This window comes from Helobdella robusta (genome assembly GCF_000326865.2).
Source record: "Helobdella robusta unplaced genomic scaffold HELROscaffold_78, whole genome shotgun sequence".
NCBI classification, from domain to species: Eukaryota; Metazoa; Annelida; class Clitellata; order Rhynchobdellida; family Glossiphoniidae; genus Helobdella; species Helobdella robusta.
Genome location: NW_008705446.1, coordinates 487,462 through 504,943, shown reverse-complemented (window position 1 = coordinate 504,943; position 17,482 = coordinate 487,462). Strand labels below are relative to the sequence as shown.

The window sequence follows — 17,482 nt, the reverse complement described above, 5'->3', positions numbered from 1 at the left end:
TTTACATTTTTTCTTTTACAAAAAACATATAATAATTTCTATAAAAAAATTTTTTTCGGTTGCAATTTTAATAATGAAACTTGTATGTTTTTTAGTGTGGTCGTAAAAAGGTTTGGAATGTAATTTGAATGGATTCTTCTACCTATATTTAATGCTCATATGTGATTGTATATAAGCGTATAGATATACTTGCATTTGGAGACTGCATGTGAAGCTGTCGTGTGGTGTGGTATCGTGTGGTGTGGTATCGTGTGGTGTGGTATGGTTTCGTGTGGCGTGGAACGGTGTTGCACGTAATGAATCATGAATGATGGATGCGAGTGCAAGTGCAGTTCCTATAAGGTTCTCAAGTGTTTGTCCAATAAAACAATAAAAATGTTATTACTGCTTGTTGAGGGGGAAGAAATTTTTCATTTTTTTCTATTTCGGATCATCCTGAACATCTACTATTACATCTCGTTCTTTTAAAATTCCTCATAGGATCAGTTATAAATTGCGAACCACTATTTAATAATCTTCAGAAAATATGCAGTTGATTAGGAATGGTAGGTAAGTTTTTGTGGTCTAATTATTTCTAACCAAAACATAATTCACTTATTTTACAATTTCAACGTTGATTTTCGTCACGTGTGGGTCCAACTTGCATTTGTAAATTAAGATGCAGTAGGCACGCAACGCACATGATACGCAATCACAAACATTACACAATCTTTACTGCAAACCATGAACGCATTTATACAACAAAGCATTTATGTATCCTATCATACACACATACATTGTGCAGTGACTTACTGAAATAAATAAAACAATACCGTTTATTAATTCGTATTTGAGAATTGTATTATTGTACATCGAACGTTGCACTATAACCGAGTTTTTAATTTGAAATTGATATGCGGGACAGCGAATGATTGAGAGGCGAACAATTGCCTGGAATGGTTTCGTTAACAATTCATTTAATGACATCTCCGTGCTGGGAAGAACTGGAGCACGTTTAATTGTTTACCCTCGTTTATGAAAGAATCGTTAATGAATGTGAACGAACATGTGTGCAAGTGATTGAGTGTCAACACGAATGTCGATAGCATTATGAGTTGGATTAGGTCTGTGCGTGTCTGCCTTCTGAATACCTAACGCGTTTGTGTGCATGTTAGCTTGTTCGCGCGCGCGCGTGTGTGTGTGTGTGTGTGTATGGTCTGTATGTGTAAGATGACGATTTTTGTGTGTGTTCTTTTTGTGTGTTCTGAATGATGATGACACAGTGAATGATGTGATTTGTATGCAGGTGTGGATGTTGTAAGTTTTGCTTGCAACGTGGAATTACTTTTAAACAAATGTAGTGTTCTAAGATATGTCACATATAAAAGCGCTATATACGTGACCATATGCGACTTGTTTATATTCTACATATTCTAGAAACGAGGCCTGCCTGTATGCAAATGATGTAAGCTAGAGTTCCGCGCGCGTACGTGAAGTGTGTGCGAGAAGATATCAGCAGAAGTTGACACCGACGAACGTCAAGTGGCCCACACGTGCTTGTATTAATAGATAAGATAAGTACTTCTGCGCCGTACTGTTCGTTGCGTGTGTTGTCGTACAGATGTGGCTAATCATTTTAAATTGGAGGAGGCATTTTTGCACATGCGTAAAATAAAATGATTTAAATAACTCTATGAAAATAAATTTGCATGTCTATACGTTTGAATATAAAAATGTGCACGAGTATAGGAATATAAGCATGCATGCGCACAGAAAGCCAAGATACACGTAAGCAAATGCACTCGAACAGCCCTAAGAGAGCAGGAAAATAATTTCTGTACACAAGAAAGCAATAAAGAGACTGCCACGAGCCACAAACTTCTGCGTTCATCACGTGTCGCTCCATGCAGTCAATGCAGTCGCTGCGTGTTCGTTCGTCCGTGTTTGTGTTCATACTTATTGAGATGGAGCAACTTCAATACAACGACTGATGTTTTAGTATTGTTTATTGCATATGTGCCTACAGTGTACACAATTGCTTGTATCTATTCAACTATTGAACAGGCGAAACATTTTGTTTTATTTGAATCACCAAAAATAGTGATTAAAAGTTAGAAATGAATAGTTGTTTTATGGTTACATCGTGTAAAATCAACTGAACTTTTTAATTGTTTATTTAATAATATTTTTATTTATTTATTATTATTTATTTAGGTTGCATACGTGAAGTGTGCGAGTGTGTACAAAATTATTCACGAAACATGCCGTTACAGGTGGTTTTCGTGTGATGTTTCATGCCTAGATGATGGATAACTATTTTTTGACGGGTCGAGAACATTCAATGACGGTTGTGAGGAAATTTGAAAAAGTGACTTCAGATTTCAAAAAAATTGTAAGACGTTGTTGCAGCTAATGTGATTGAATGCTGCTAGAAACGAAGTGCCCGTTCTCTTTAAAATACCACGATTTCATGCGGTGCTCACAACTGTTCATGTCTTCAAATAAGATCACGCTGTAACATCAATTCGAGTTTTTTTTAATTTAAGACATAAAATTAACAACCGATATTGCTTTAATTTCACACAAATTTGTTTTTAGAAATGAATTTAAATATAAAATTAAGCCTGTAATTATTCGAACTGCATTAATTGAAGAACATTGTAAAATTTATTATTAAGCGAATGAGATGCATCGTAACTAAAAATTCATACAAAAAAAAATGTAACTGAAATATATTAAAATTTAAATGAATAAATTTTTATATCCATATAATATGTGTAAAACAGAAAGTACGAAATTATTAAAGGCATGTATAAAATGGACTTGATTGAACTGACAATGAAAAGTGATCGAACATCAGTGAGGCTGATGCATTGCACCAACGCGAGTTAATTCAAATTTGTTGAAAGTTTTGGAACCTCTTTAATTTGCACCGCTCTTATTGCTTTGCTATTGTTGACTGCATCATTCGTCCAGGGACACACAACACAAATACAATGAAAGGAACATGCCATGTAAACTGTTATAAATATATATATATACATGTATTAAAAAATAGAAAAAAAAGGAAATAAAAAAAATATATATACATATATTAATTATATACATACATTAATCTTCATAGGTCGAATAAATAATGAAACAAATCAAACCATGCAAGCCGTTGCTCCCATGATTTGAACTATTTTTTTTACAGTGTGGTAAAACTTAAATAAGGTATAAACAATTTTTTTACAAGCCGTCCTCGCTACAATATAAGCTGTGTGTGTGGTGTGTGTGTGTGTGGTGTGTGTGGTGTGTGTGTGTGTGTGTGTGTGTGTGTGGTGTCTAAAATTATTGACATCACGCATGAGTGCTAACATCTGTGTATTATAAGAAGTATAGCAAAGAAGTGGGAGAATAAAAAATTGATGGCACAAACAACCGCCCTCCATAAATCATTTTTTCATGTGCGAACGATACCACTTAACGCATATCTTCACTCAACCATTTCATTGCATCATATTCGGCAAAAATATTAATACACAAGCAAGTATATACAAACACACAAACATTCCTACTCAATATTTACATACAGCTAGCCAATCGAGATTTTTTGTAAGAAAAGTAAGAAAACATCTCGGAAAGCACAACCTAACACTCCACCACAAGACTTGTAACAAGAGCATTGAGGTAATAAACAGATGCATATAATCTGAAACTGACTCCATTCTTATCGGGGGATGCACCCGCCTACGCCACATGAATCAGACAGGACTGAACATCTTTGCAACCACACATTCACACCACCACACATCTACACATCCTCACATCCACACAACCACACCACCACACAACCACACAGCCACACAGATCCACACTCGCTTACATTTAATTATACGTTTATAGATGCACGTGGTCTAAATAACATACACTAACACGCACTTAGAAACTCCTACTAACCAAATTCTTGCAGAAAGAGAGAAAAATATAATATTATCTGCCATCTACCACAAACACACCCACCCACACGCACACACACCCACCCACACTCACACACGCACATACACACAAACACACACACACACACAAACAAACACTCATTCATACGTACACAGAAGCATGCATGCATTGAATGCACTGTAGTGTGCATGCACAATCGCACGACACGCAATATGATGTGCAAACATGAACGACAAGCAAACATTGCCATGCTCACGATCGTTCAATTGATACGAAATGGAGACCTTCTAATCCAAAAACATACAAAATCGAGAATATGCTAACACAAATATTCAGACCATCGTGCATTAATAAAAAATTATTACACAAAATACACACACACAGAGTGAGAGAGAGAGAAAAAAAAAGAGAGAAAGAAAGGGAGAGAAAGAAAAAGAGAGAGAGAAAAAAAAAGAGAGAGAGAGAGGGGAGAGAATAACTTGTATAATTTTTAAAATTTAAAATTCACGTACAGGACATGGAAAAAAATTTCTTGCAAACATTTTCAATTTTTTGAATGATCTTATATTATCTTTTGTTTTCAAGTGACAAAAAGCTGAAACTAAACAGTACTAAAGAATGAAGAATGACGATATTATCAGACATAAATAAGTGGAGGGGAACGCTTTGGCATGCGTACGAAGCTGAACATATTTGTGAACCGTTGGTCAGCTATTTTATGACTGAGTCTGATTGTAATTCGAAATCAATATATTGAATTTTTTGTAAATGACTAACAAAAGTTATCAAAAAATAGCACCAGATATGTATGTCAGTTAGCAAGGAAGTTTTGGTCAAGAAGAGCCAACGGAGAATTTAAGTAATGGATTAGAATGGATTAGATTAAAGTTTGTAATCATTTTGAGTAATTTTTGAAATGCAAGAGTTGTTGGGCAAAATTTATTTGAAAAATATGAATGAAAATAATATTCATTTCCTTCAACAACTATTCAGTAATGAATTGAATTTGAGAAACTTCTAAGTTTTTAAGTTTATTTTAACATTTTATTTTCAAGTTTGAATTATGAAAATTAAGATGGGCTATCAGTGCTAAAAAGCCGTAAAACTGCAGAAGAAAAAGGAAAAAAGATAATTATAAAATCTATATTTCCTAGAAACCACTGAACGATGACGACATTTTTTGAACCCCATAAAAGAAATTTATTTTCTGAGTTATGAATTTGATATATTGTTATAATGCACACAACTTGATATAATCAATCCGTTAAAGAAAAACGTTTTAATATCAAAACTGCAAAAACTTCTACAAATAACATGCAAAGGAACAAATAAACGAACGAACGAACAAATGAACGAACGAACAAACAAATGAACGAACGCACAAACTAACACGAAGGAGACAAACGCGAATAGACGCATATGTTGATAAATATATTAATTCATTGAGAAATTGCAGCAATTTAAATGCGTTGTTACTTGTACTTAATCATTAGACCAGTGCTTCTCAAAGTGGTGGTCAGCGGCGAGGTTCCAAAAAATTTTAAAATTATTGAGAAAATTCATAACTGGGATAGCAAGGCAATTGAAAAAGTCATTATTTGTACTAGCAGATGAGTTTGAAGGCAAGCAAGCTCACGAATGCATATGCATGACCATAAGTAACATTCAATGTGATAACGCGAAAGGACGAGTGGCCAGTTAACTATCCAGCTTCAATATTCAATCTTTCGAAAGACACTGATCAGAAATATTTTGTTGAACATAAGGAAAATTTGACTGTTAAGTTGGAAGATAAAATTTTGGAGTTTGCTGCTGACCAACACCTAAAATTGATATTTGAAAATGAAAATACATCATCACTTTCCTTTTACTGGATCAGCATCAAGTCGGAATACCAAGAGCTCACTGACGAAGCAATGAAAACCCATCTTCCTTACCCATCTACTTATTAATGCCAATTTGGATTTCACGTTTGTTAGCAGTGCCAGAGTGTATTTACCGTTACATAATGCCATTGAGATAACAATTAATCGGTGAGGTGGTTGAAACCTGAGAGGAAAATTTATTAGCAGCAGCGTATCACTTCAGCTTTTTAATGTATGTATGCTGATATTTATTATTCATTAATATAATATTAATTGAAAAATATTAATTTATGTTTAAAATATCGTGATCCAATATTATTATTAATGAATAATAATTTCAAATGTGAACAAGTCACATAAACCTAAATTGGCAACCAGACAGCACTAACAGATTTTAGAGCGGTTTTCTGCTAAACTCAACACAATTTTATTCTCTGAAAGCTGTAATAGTTACAATTATACAGATATTTGGTTGAATTTCGTTAATTTTGGCAAATTTTACATTGTGGGGACGGACTTGAGCACCAATGCCCGTAACCACACTTCTGTATATATGTGCTGGTGCTGGCGTATTCATGTTTACCCGTACGTGCAAACATAGAAATGCATTTTGAAATGTTTGCAGATGCAACAAGAAGACCGATGTAGTTTGAGGCATACAATTGAACTATTGAACGAATTTTTATGTTCTTCAAATGTTTTATTTTTTTTTTATTTTTGCTCTGTTTTGTTCAAAAACAAAAATTTGAAATTTATTCAGCAATGTATTCTTAACATATGTTTGGAAGAAAAAATTTAAATTTATTATTAAAAACTTGAAGGATGGTTTGAAATGCCTTTTGCAAAAGTTTTCAACAATTTCCTGAAGTTGAAAATATTATGAATTTAAAATATGATAAAAAAATGAGTAATTCATTTAGTGCTTCAATTTTATAAAAAAAAAACAAAATGTTTGGATAGATTACGGTAAGATTAATCTGCTACTCCGATCCAAATCGTCAATTCTATTACTAAAACAACCATTCTGTTTACAAAAATATTTGAGCTTTTGTATCGAAAACCAAAACATAAACATCAACAAAAATCTAAAAACATTTAAAAAAATTTTAAATTATATAAACAACTAGCCATTCAGACTTTTCATACTCAAACACATGCGGATGAGACTTTTGAAATGAGTCAAACAAAACGTTTGAAGAGAAAACAAATTGTTCGTGTTGGAAAAGGAAAAGCTAGCATCCAATATGGTGCAGGACTAATGTATAATACAGTTGCATGGAAACAGCATGCATTGGAAATTTTCAATACATAAGAGTCAAACATTGCGCTCTGACAATTCAGGTTTGCTCTTTGAACCTGACACAAACTTGGCTTTTGGTCAAAGGATTTTCTCCGTAATGGATCTTGCTGTTTGGAATGGTTTGCCTAGAGACCTTTATGATCCTTCGTTGTATGTTATTCAATTTCGTAAAAGGCTGAAGCACCATCTTTTTGTCCGAGCTTACCCGTGCTAATGTCTTCTTCTCTCCATTCATTGCATTGCTTTAGTTAAGTGCTACGCATTGTACTGCAATAATACTTAGCGTCTCTGAGATCTTTTTGAAGGACGCATACAAACACACCAATAATAATAATAATAATAATAATATATTAGAAATTTACATTATATATATATATATATATATATAAAGTTTACACACCAATAATAGTAGTAATAATAGTATATTAGAAATTTACATTATATATATATATATAAAGTTTATATGTATGCATGTATATTAAAACTGACGCGTGCGTGCGTACAAGTGACATGATGAACGTATCCAACAAGCGTTCAATCAAGTTTGACACCGGTGCCCTTCGTCACACATGAATCAGTTAATCAAATGAATTCCAATATATTCTGAAACGTTGAGCCTACATATAAAACGTAAACACTAAACACAGGCGCATATTTTTATAAAGTTTTGTTCTATAACGTTGTAACTGAGAATTTCAAAACTGAAAACTTGCTTGAAAATGAATAATTTCACTTCTAAAAGCTGAAAAGAAGAAAAAGAAGAAGAAGAAGAAAAAGAAGAAGAAGAAGAAAAAGAAGAAGACGACGAAGATGAAGATGGAGGAAGATGCGTAGCGAAGAGCTGACTGAAGCGAACAGCGTTTTCGCGTGCTATCTCGCTTCTAAGAGGGAAGAATGCGAAATCATATCTGATGATTACCAGACTTATATATAGAGAGAGAGAAAGAAAAAGAGAGGGAGAGAGCTAATGACATTTTTTAAATTAACTTTTATTAAGCAAGCGCATTTGAGACCTTATAAAAGCGTCTTATAAATAACCTAAAAAAATCTTGGTATAAACATACACACATACATATATATTTATATAGTTATCCAAAAATTTTCTCCAAAGTTGGGACTTATAAAAAATAACAAAATATTCATTCCTTCATTCGTTCGATCGATCGTTCGTTCGTTCGTTCGTTCGTTCGTTCATTCGTTCGTTAGTTCATACATCGAATTCATTCATTCATAGATTTTAAAAAATTAATATATTCTACTCAATTAATTCCACAGAAACTTTCATATGAAGAACAAAAGTGCATAAGCAAAACTCTTTCCGAAAAACTTCCCAAACCATTCTCGAGCAGATGCAAAGTTTTCCATCGATCAAAATATTTTGAAGAATTTTGACGTTTCCGGACTGCGGATATGATCCAGCTGATAAATTGCATCCAAACAAAATGAATCCACCGCAGCGCACACATTTAATGTCCTCCGTTTGCATTGTGAAAATTCAATTAAAAAATCTTCCATGGCAGACCCTTTAACTGATGTATATATATTGACTGACTGGCTGGCTGGCTGGCTGGCTGCAAATGTGTCAATAATTTTTATGAATGGTGTTATTAAACTTCAACCTACGTCTGTCGGATTGCAGAATGTGCGTGCACGTATAGACGAATAAACAAACAATTACACTAGTAGAATATAAGTTTAAGCGTTCTAAAGTATAATTATTTAAAGCAGGATTATGTTCAGAAAAACTGATAATAAAGCAGTTTTTTCTCATCGTTTATTGCATCATGTTTAAATTTGAATGACACTCTGCTCACCAAACTGAAATTAAGTTAAATTTTGTGAAAAAACAAACATATTTTTACAGACCTTCTACATTAAAAATTGTTAGAGTTCACTAAATAGATTTGATATAATTTGCAATTGACACGTGTCAATATAAAAAGCAAATCATTCGACAACTATAGCATTCATAACATAAAAATGACGCTTCAACTCAAATCATCATTTAAGTGTCACTATGAAATTCAATGTACACATTTGCGAAGAAGTTTTACTCATCCAAAAAATGTTCATTAATAAAAACCTTTTATCTGGGCAAAAAAAGAAATCTAAATTAACTTTAACGACAGTGATCATTTTTCTCTTTGCTTCTATGAATTCAGTGAAAGCAAATTATCACAAACACCACAACGTAAATCCATTAAAAAACTTTCTTATTAATCGATTATTTTTTGTTTTATTTCATAAATTATACATATATATATTTACTATCATTTGCAACAAACAATCAAAAATCAACAATACCAAGGTTTTCCCAGAGCTAAATTTTGTTATTGAAAGTCTGTGCGTGTTATTGCAGATAGTGCCAACATTTTTTCGGGAAAGTACAAATAAGTCTACGTCAGGCGAACAATGCATCCACCATCCATCCATCACGCAAAAATGATGCATTGTTCATAATTGTCGTCATCTTTTTTATAGTGCATTTTTTTCATGGTCCCATCATTACTGACGTGATCTTCATCTTTTTGTTTCATCATTTTAATCATCACCAGAGTTAATTTGGATTCATGGAATGATTGTATGATGATTATAATTGGTGGAATGAAATGTGAAATTGAGAATCAGGATGGGCCTTCTTCACAGAATCACATCATTTCCGTCCAACACATTTGAAGCAAAAACAAGAGTCTGAAAACACGAAATGCTTGGTACTGCGTTCTTTTATATGTAAAATGAAATAACGAACGTTCAAATTTTGTATGAGAACAAAGTTGAAAAAAAAGCTGATGGACAGTTCGTGGAGTGACGAAATGACAGTAACTAAGTTGGTTGTGTGAACTGAAATACATCAGAATTGAAAAAAAATTATGCCAGTTGAAAAAAACAGACTATTTTCAAATCCTTAAATGCAATCCTTTTAAAGCATATTTCAAGTAAAGATGTAATAATGTATGCGTGAGTTTCATTATTTGTATGCAATGGATTTGTATACAGGCGTTCAATCACTGTAGTTTATTCCTTATTTGTTTTTTTTCTATGTTTGTTTTTGTTCGTGCATTCTCTCCTTCTTTGAGTAAATAGAGTTTTTGTTCGTCTTTTATTTATTTGTTCATTCAATAATTTATCCACTCGTTCATTATTTTTTTCCATCACTTATTCACATTTTTTTTTGTTCAATACAGGCGCAAAATATTTCATCACAAATATAAAGATAAGCGTGCTAATGTTTGTTCATGGATGGAAAAACAGCAGACTGCGGAAGGAATAAATTCGCATGACGCATCTCATCTCCATCCCCATCTCAATCATCATCTCCATCTCGCGACTGCACTTGATCCCACATCAATATATAATCGATGGATTGAATGTTTGTCCAACCTGGCAAGCAAAAACTCCTAGAATTCAAATGAATGTCGCTTGAAAATTCAACAGAACGTAATGCACTGCATGTTAAATGAAGTGAAATTTTATCACTGCCATAAGGTAGATATGATAAGTTAACACTCGTTAGCGTCACTATATCAATTACTTTTTTGTATGTGTGCGTTCATTAGTCACATTTATGTGAAGTTTATTGTCTTTTCACAAATTTTCCTTCAATTATTATATCTTGAACGATCACAAACACAATTGCAACTGAATGTATTTGTTTTTTTATAAATTGATGAAAACCTTTCAACAAAATATTAATAGACGACAGTGTTTGAATATTTTAATTTTGTACTAACACAAACTAATTAAACGTGACCTCATCATTATTGACATGTTAGTTCGCAATTATAAAACAAGCGGCAGAGCCTAACACCTGCTACATTTTTTTAATAACAGGAGAGTTTTCAAATAAAGGATGTCTTATCACGTACAATCTCAATAACTTTCATTTGCAAGAAGAAATTAGAGAATTAAAAACTTTTTCTCTTGAATAAAATAGCGACATGGAAAATTATGGATCCAAACACAAAAATATTAATTTGAAAATAGCATAAAATAAAATAATTAAAATGACTTCAATGTAACTGAAATGACCTGAAAATAAATGAAATAACCTAAATATAGATGAAATGACCTAAATATAGATCAAGCGACCTAAATATAGATCAAGCGAACTAAATAAAGATCGTCACTTGACCGAAATGGAGATCAGCTGACCCAAGCGAACCAGGTGACCTCAAAAACGAATGAAGAAGATGGATGGATGGATGAATGAATGAATGAATAGATGAATGGATGGGTGGATAGATGAATGGATGGATGGACATGGGGATGACGTGAGACTGACCTTTGCTGTTTCCGTTCTGATCCCTGAGAATGGTGCACTCCTCGATGTATCCGAATGGTTGGAACATCTGCCGGATGTTGTCTTCGGTCTGATGTTTGCTCAACATGCCAACAAATAATTTCCTATCTTCGGCTGCTTGTGGTCGTCATGGTGATGTGAGGTGAGGAAATGGATGGCAAATTTTGATTGGTTGATTTGATGCTGATGATTATTATTATTATTTATTTAGTTTTTATTATGATTATTCTGATTGAATGATATGATATGATATGATATGAGGATCATTTTGATAGGCTAACAGCAATGGGGTTAATTGATTTTAACTGGTATGAAAATGCTTTTTTTTCTGTGTATATTTGAAAAAATGCGAATTCTAATGCAAATCTTTTAGAAAATTTCCTTGAAATATCATTTTTGAGAAACTCGTCTTCGATCGTCTTAAAAATTTACGCACGAGATTTAAAGAGAAAATGATTGATTGATTGCAAACATTTCTTTCATCGTTTTTCTCATCTGGTCGTCACCAACCTCCTCGTTATTTTTTGCCAAATATTTTCCATCTTCCATTCCTCCATAATTGAAGTTTTTTTTTATTAATTTTTCAATAAAATTTGATCTAACTTAGTAGAAAAATTATCGTCAACTATTAAAAAAAACCAGCGATGAAAAAAAAATTTATTTTTAAATAATTGTAAAAAAATTTTTCTTGGTAACAATAGCGAGAACAGAAATGATGATGGACGATGACGTCATTGTCATCCATGACATCTGCTTGTTTCTCTCAAGAGATGGTGCTGACAATTGTTAGGATAATGCTTATCATCTTGAATATTATTATTATTATTGTTTTTATTGTTTTTATTAATATTATTAATATTTGCAGTTGTTGTTGTTGTTATGAATATCATTATATTATTATTAATACGGTAATTATTATTATAAATAATAATTATCATAATTAATATAAAAAAATTGGTGTGCGAACATTTCAAAAGTCATAAATTTGATATGGATTAGTAATATCATTATTATTAAAATTATTATTATTATTTATGACATAAATTTGAATATATTTCATCGCTCTGTACTTTTATTTTGAATTGAGTAGTGAGCATAGTGGTCTTATATTGGCATTTCATTATTTTACCATTCCATAGTTTTTACCATTACCCTGACTTTGAATAAAAGAGTTATCATTATTGTTACTGTTTAATTATTACAATAATTACTTTTTTTTTTTTATCAATTATTTTTTTCTTATATTACTTCTAGTTGTGGTAGTGGAAGTAGAAGCAGCAGCAGTAGTAGCTAGCTCTGTCGGTTGTAGCCAAATATTTATGATGCTGACAATGAGGATGATGTCCATGGAGAAACGATGATGACGACTTCAATCATAACGTCATATGCCATCAATCATCAATATGTTAGATAGCGAAACGATGCATTTTTTACAAAATTGCTTCAGATGATTATTTTACAAAACTTGTAGACCGTTGTGGAGGAAGCTGAAGTGAACAAAATGGTGATGAAGATGGTGTTGAAGATGGTGATGAAGATGGTGATAATTATGTGGTGATGGACAGAAAGAAGTGTATAAAAACTTTCGCCAACAGAATGAACGAGAAGAAACGTACCAAAAACTCTTAAATCAATAACAATATCGACGAAGTTACTACAAATAACAAAAAAAAAACGAACGAGCGTTGACGGTGATGTTTATGTCGATATAGTAAAAACCGGTTAATAAAGTATCGATTGGAATATCGACTTGACGGTATCCGGTGATTAGTACATCCCTGTTTGGCATCATTCACGTAAATGTCCATTCGGACGATGTCGAGCAATCCTCTCATATTTAAGCTGATTATTTAATTTGTAATCTTAACTTGATGTCGAATTCACCACGATCTAGATGTCAAAATGTTTGAATGCTTTTGAAATACGTTTCCAACTTTGAAGAGATTACTTTTATGAAGTTTAAACTGTTTAATATTTGTTCATAAAAAATCCAACGCTAATTACTGTCATCAGAATTTAAAATTTATATGCCTTTTCATTCTATGAAGTGATTGAAAATTGTTTAAAATTTAGTTCGAATTAATTATTATTTATTCGTGACTTACAAACAAAGAGATCGAAAACTTAACTGGGTAAAATACATCAATGAAATTATACACAACAAATTTGTTTACAAACTTTAATTATCAAAAACGACAATTTTGAAAAAGGTTTCAGAAACCAATAGAATTCCATTTAATTTAATTGAGTGCTAAGCTATTCCATACATGTTAGAAAGAATAAACTGAATCGTGAGAAAGCTTCGATGGAACTGATAATGTTTGAAACATAATCATAAATAACACAGATGTTTTTAATAGGGTACATAAAATTGTCTAATTTCCGTATTTAATGAATAGTGGATTTTCAAAATGATAAAAAAGTATGAGGCATTTATTATACAATATTTAAAATTGCATATGGCTGTTTCGAAAGAGTTTTGAAATGATCTCCTCTGTATTTTTATTTCTTTTAACTTAACCTGCTCTGCGTTGCGTTGCTGTGTCTTTGAAATGTTCAACTTTTTTATTTCATAATAGACTATATAAATTACCATTCAATTCTAATGAGTATATAATTGTAAATAAAGTTGCAATACATTTAACAGCATTCAAACAACCGTATTTTTTGTTTCTAATTTTTAAAAAATTCAGCATGTGTTTTAACCACATTATTCATCATAATTTTTAATTTTTGTACTTTCGCATAGTAAAAAGTTGAGTGGTTCTAGAACAAAATAACAAATCATTTTTTAGATGAGTAGTTGGAAAACATTTAGTCCTTTATTTTACAGTAAACAAAAAAAGAGTTGAACCTAGAATTTCACAAGCTTGAAAGCTGCCACCAAAAAATGCAATCGCGATCCAATCGATTGAAAATTTAGAACCATCTGTGGATAGCAGTTAAAATTTTGCTCCAAACTTCATAGAAAAAAGGGGCTGCAGAGTTTCATCGAAAACTTCCATTCTGTAGTGACAGCCTTACCAACATCATCAAATCTAATTTCACTTACTTCGGCATTTTTGTTGATGATACTAACAGATTGTTTGATTAGCAGTAATACAAGTAGAGTTGGAAGTAGTAAGAGAAGTAACAATAGTAGTACTTATGATGATGATAATAATAATAATGTTATTAGCGCTGAAGTGATAGAATTGCATTATATGATTAGTTTCATTTAAGTATTGTTATCTTGTTATATCTGTTATCCTCGCTATTTGTCAATCGATTGTAGACCATAGAATCTTTTCAGACCCTAGAAGCTATATAAGGGGCAGGAGTAGCGAAGTCAGGCAGCGAGGTTTGAAGAGAAGTCGTAATTGTGATTCATGTAGTTACTTGGATTAGTTTAGTGTCATTATAATTGTTAGTGTTCAAATAAACGTTCAACAAAGTTTTCGTTTGATGCAGTTGTGTTCATCTATCGGGAATCTTGAACCTACCCAATAACGAACACTTGACGATCGTTGGAAGCTACAAAACTGGTGTTGGAAATATATAAAAATCATTGAAGTTGGTCTTGGTAATTAGGAGAGTCAAAGCTTACAACAGCAATAATAATATTATAATAATAATAATAATATTAGTAAGTGCAACTGTAGTTGTATAAGTAGTAGTGGTAGTAGTAGTAGTAGTAGTATTAGTAGTATTAGTAGTAGTAGTAGAGGTAGCTAAAATATTTACTGGAACAACTATTATAATTTTGATAAAGAATATCTTGGTTGTGGTAAAAGAAGTTAAGAAGAATGTAACAGTAGTAGCAGAAAGTTCATTGAAAATATTCAGAGAATTAATAACAAGTTTGATAAATTTATCAATTTTTCGGCAAATTTTTGAGTTTAAAATTTTAAAAAGATCATGTTTTCTTTCAGTTTTCATTTGTTTACGAATCTATACAACTGAATTATACATTACATAAATAAATTGAACTTTTATTTCAAGATATTCTTTTATTCATCAAAGAAAAAAATCATTTAAACTACATTTTTAAAAATGTGGTTGTAGCGATGACTGAAGAACTGGAGTAAAAAAGTTTCATTTAATGATGGAATGATTGGCGAAGTGAGTGATGCAATGACGCTTGGAATGAAAAACTGCACTCCGACTAACCTCCAACCATGTTGAATGATGACCTCACTGGACGAGTTTCTAAATTTTTTATTTAAGATTTTTTTCCTCTTTCTTTCTCTTTAAAAAAATTATATTTTCCGCGCAACGTAGCAACAAACTTATAAAATATATCGGTTGATTCTATAAAAAATAAACTCTAAATGCTATAAAAATAAATTACAACCAGCAGATTGTATACAAAAATAAATCAGTTTTTATTTTATTATTCCTCCAAATTGGATGTTGTGTATGATTTATTGAACAGTTCGAATGAAAAATTTTATCAAGAAATGAGTTCAACAGTATCGGCGGATGACCATCATTCACGAAGCAACATCCAACTGACACAAAAGCACCAAGGAACTGAACAATATGCTGAACGAGGTCCTCCTAACTCTTATATCAGTCAGCCAGCAAAAATATTAAATGTTAAATATGGTAAAACAACTACAGATGTATTATTAGAAAATAAATATTCAGAGCAACACGTAGCGGCGAATCGATGTTCCTTATTGAAATGTCAGCTCAACTTTTCCTTATTAATTACAAATAAGACGAATAATGTCGCTTGCTTCCTCCCTACACACACGTGTGCACGCCACACTCTCTCTTCCATCCTCCTCTTCCTCTTCCTCCTCCTCCTCCTCCTTTCTTATATCCAGCAATGAAATATCAGCGGCTGCATACATGCATGTACTTGTGTGTGTGCGCGTGTGTGTGCGTGTGTCTGTTTATATATATGTGATTGTATGTTTGTTTGCATGCATGTATGTATGTATATGTGCATTTGTATGTGTGTCTGTTTATATATATATATATATATATATATGTGATTGTATGTATGTGTGGGTGCGTGTGTACGTGTGTCTGTTTATATATTTGGTTGTATGTATGTATATGCGTGTGTGTGTGCGTGCTTATTTATGCAAGATTGTATGTATGTATGTATGTATATGTACGTGTGTGTGTGTGTATGTATGTATATGAACGTGTGTGTGTATGTATGTGTGTGCTTGTGTGTGTGTATGTATGTGTGTGTGTTTGTGTGTTTGTGTGTGTGTGTGTGTGTGTGAGTGATTTTTTATTTTATACGTCTAAATCTTCAATTCAGTGCGCTGAGCAATACTCGAGAGTGTGCACGTTCGTTTTGCTTCTTTGAATATTTAGAACTACCATTGAATGGAATAAAACAGCCAGCCAGAAAGCATTTCATTTTGTTGTTTTGTGTAAAAATTAACAATTAACAACAAAATTTATTAAAAATTAACACGAACACAACCATACCAGTGTAGTGGCATTGAATGAATGAATTAGATGGATGAATGAATGAATGAACGAACGAATGAATGAATGAAGAAATGAATTAATGAATTGATAAATGGTGAAAAGTAGTAATGACAATTTTGTCAAAAAAATATAACGTTATTTTTATTTAAAAGAAAAAAATCAGAAGCAACACAATCAAATAAATACGAAACATGGATGGCATGATGTAATAGAAAGAAGAACAGAACCTTGTGACGAAGACGAAATTGATTGGTTAAAAATAAAATGTACCAACAGTCGATAATTTTTAACAACTCAAACGTGCAACAATCCAGATGCATGTCTGCAAGTTGAGCAAGCCCACTCATATGGCACAATTACAAAAAAATATATAACGCACGAACATTCAGCAACGTCCAACGCTCTGAAAACTTACAAACATCACAGCGTTATTTATTTAACGCAACAACAACACAACAACACACCTTCAATTACTTAACACAACAACAGCAACAACAACAACACATTTAATAAACTTGGAACTACTCGGTGAAACAAAACTGAAATCATGGGCATTGTTCGATACAAAGTAAGATAGAACCACAGGCAAGAAGAAAACGAAATATAACATCCACCGCCTAGCTCTGAACACAACTTAAGAATGATGCTACGCGTACACTC

General features: G+C 32.3%; 1 protein-coding gene across 1 annotated transcript in view; it reads right to left on the bottom strand.

Moving 5' to 3' along the window:
- HELRODRAFT_90208 (hypothetical protein) overlaps positions 1 to 11,492 on the bottom strand; it is a gene marked incomplete at both ends in the record, with an annotated part of 98,069 nt that extends 86,577 nt beyond the window's left edge. Inside the window, one exon of the mRNA XM_009031712.1 lies at positions 11,369 to 11,492. Coding sequence (XP_009029960.1) covers positions 11,369 to 11,492 — 124 coding nt within the window. The remainder of the gene's footprint in view (positions 1 to 11,368) is intronic.
- Positions 11,493 to 17,482: the final 5,990 nt, after the last annotated feature.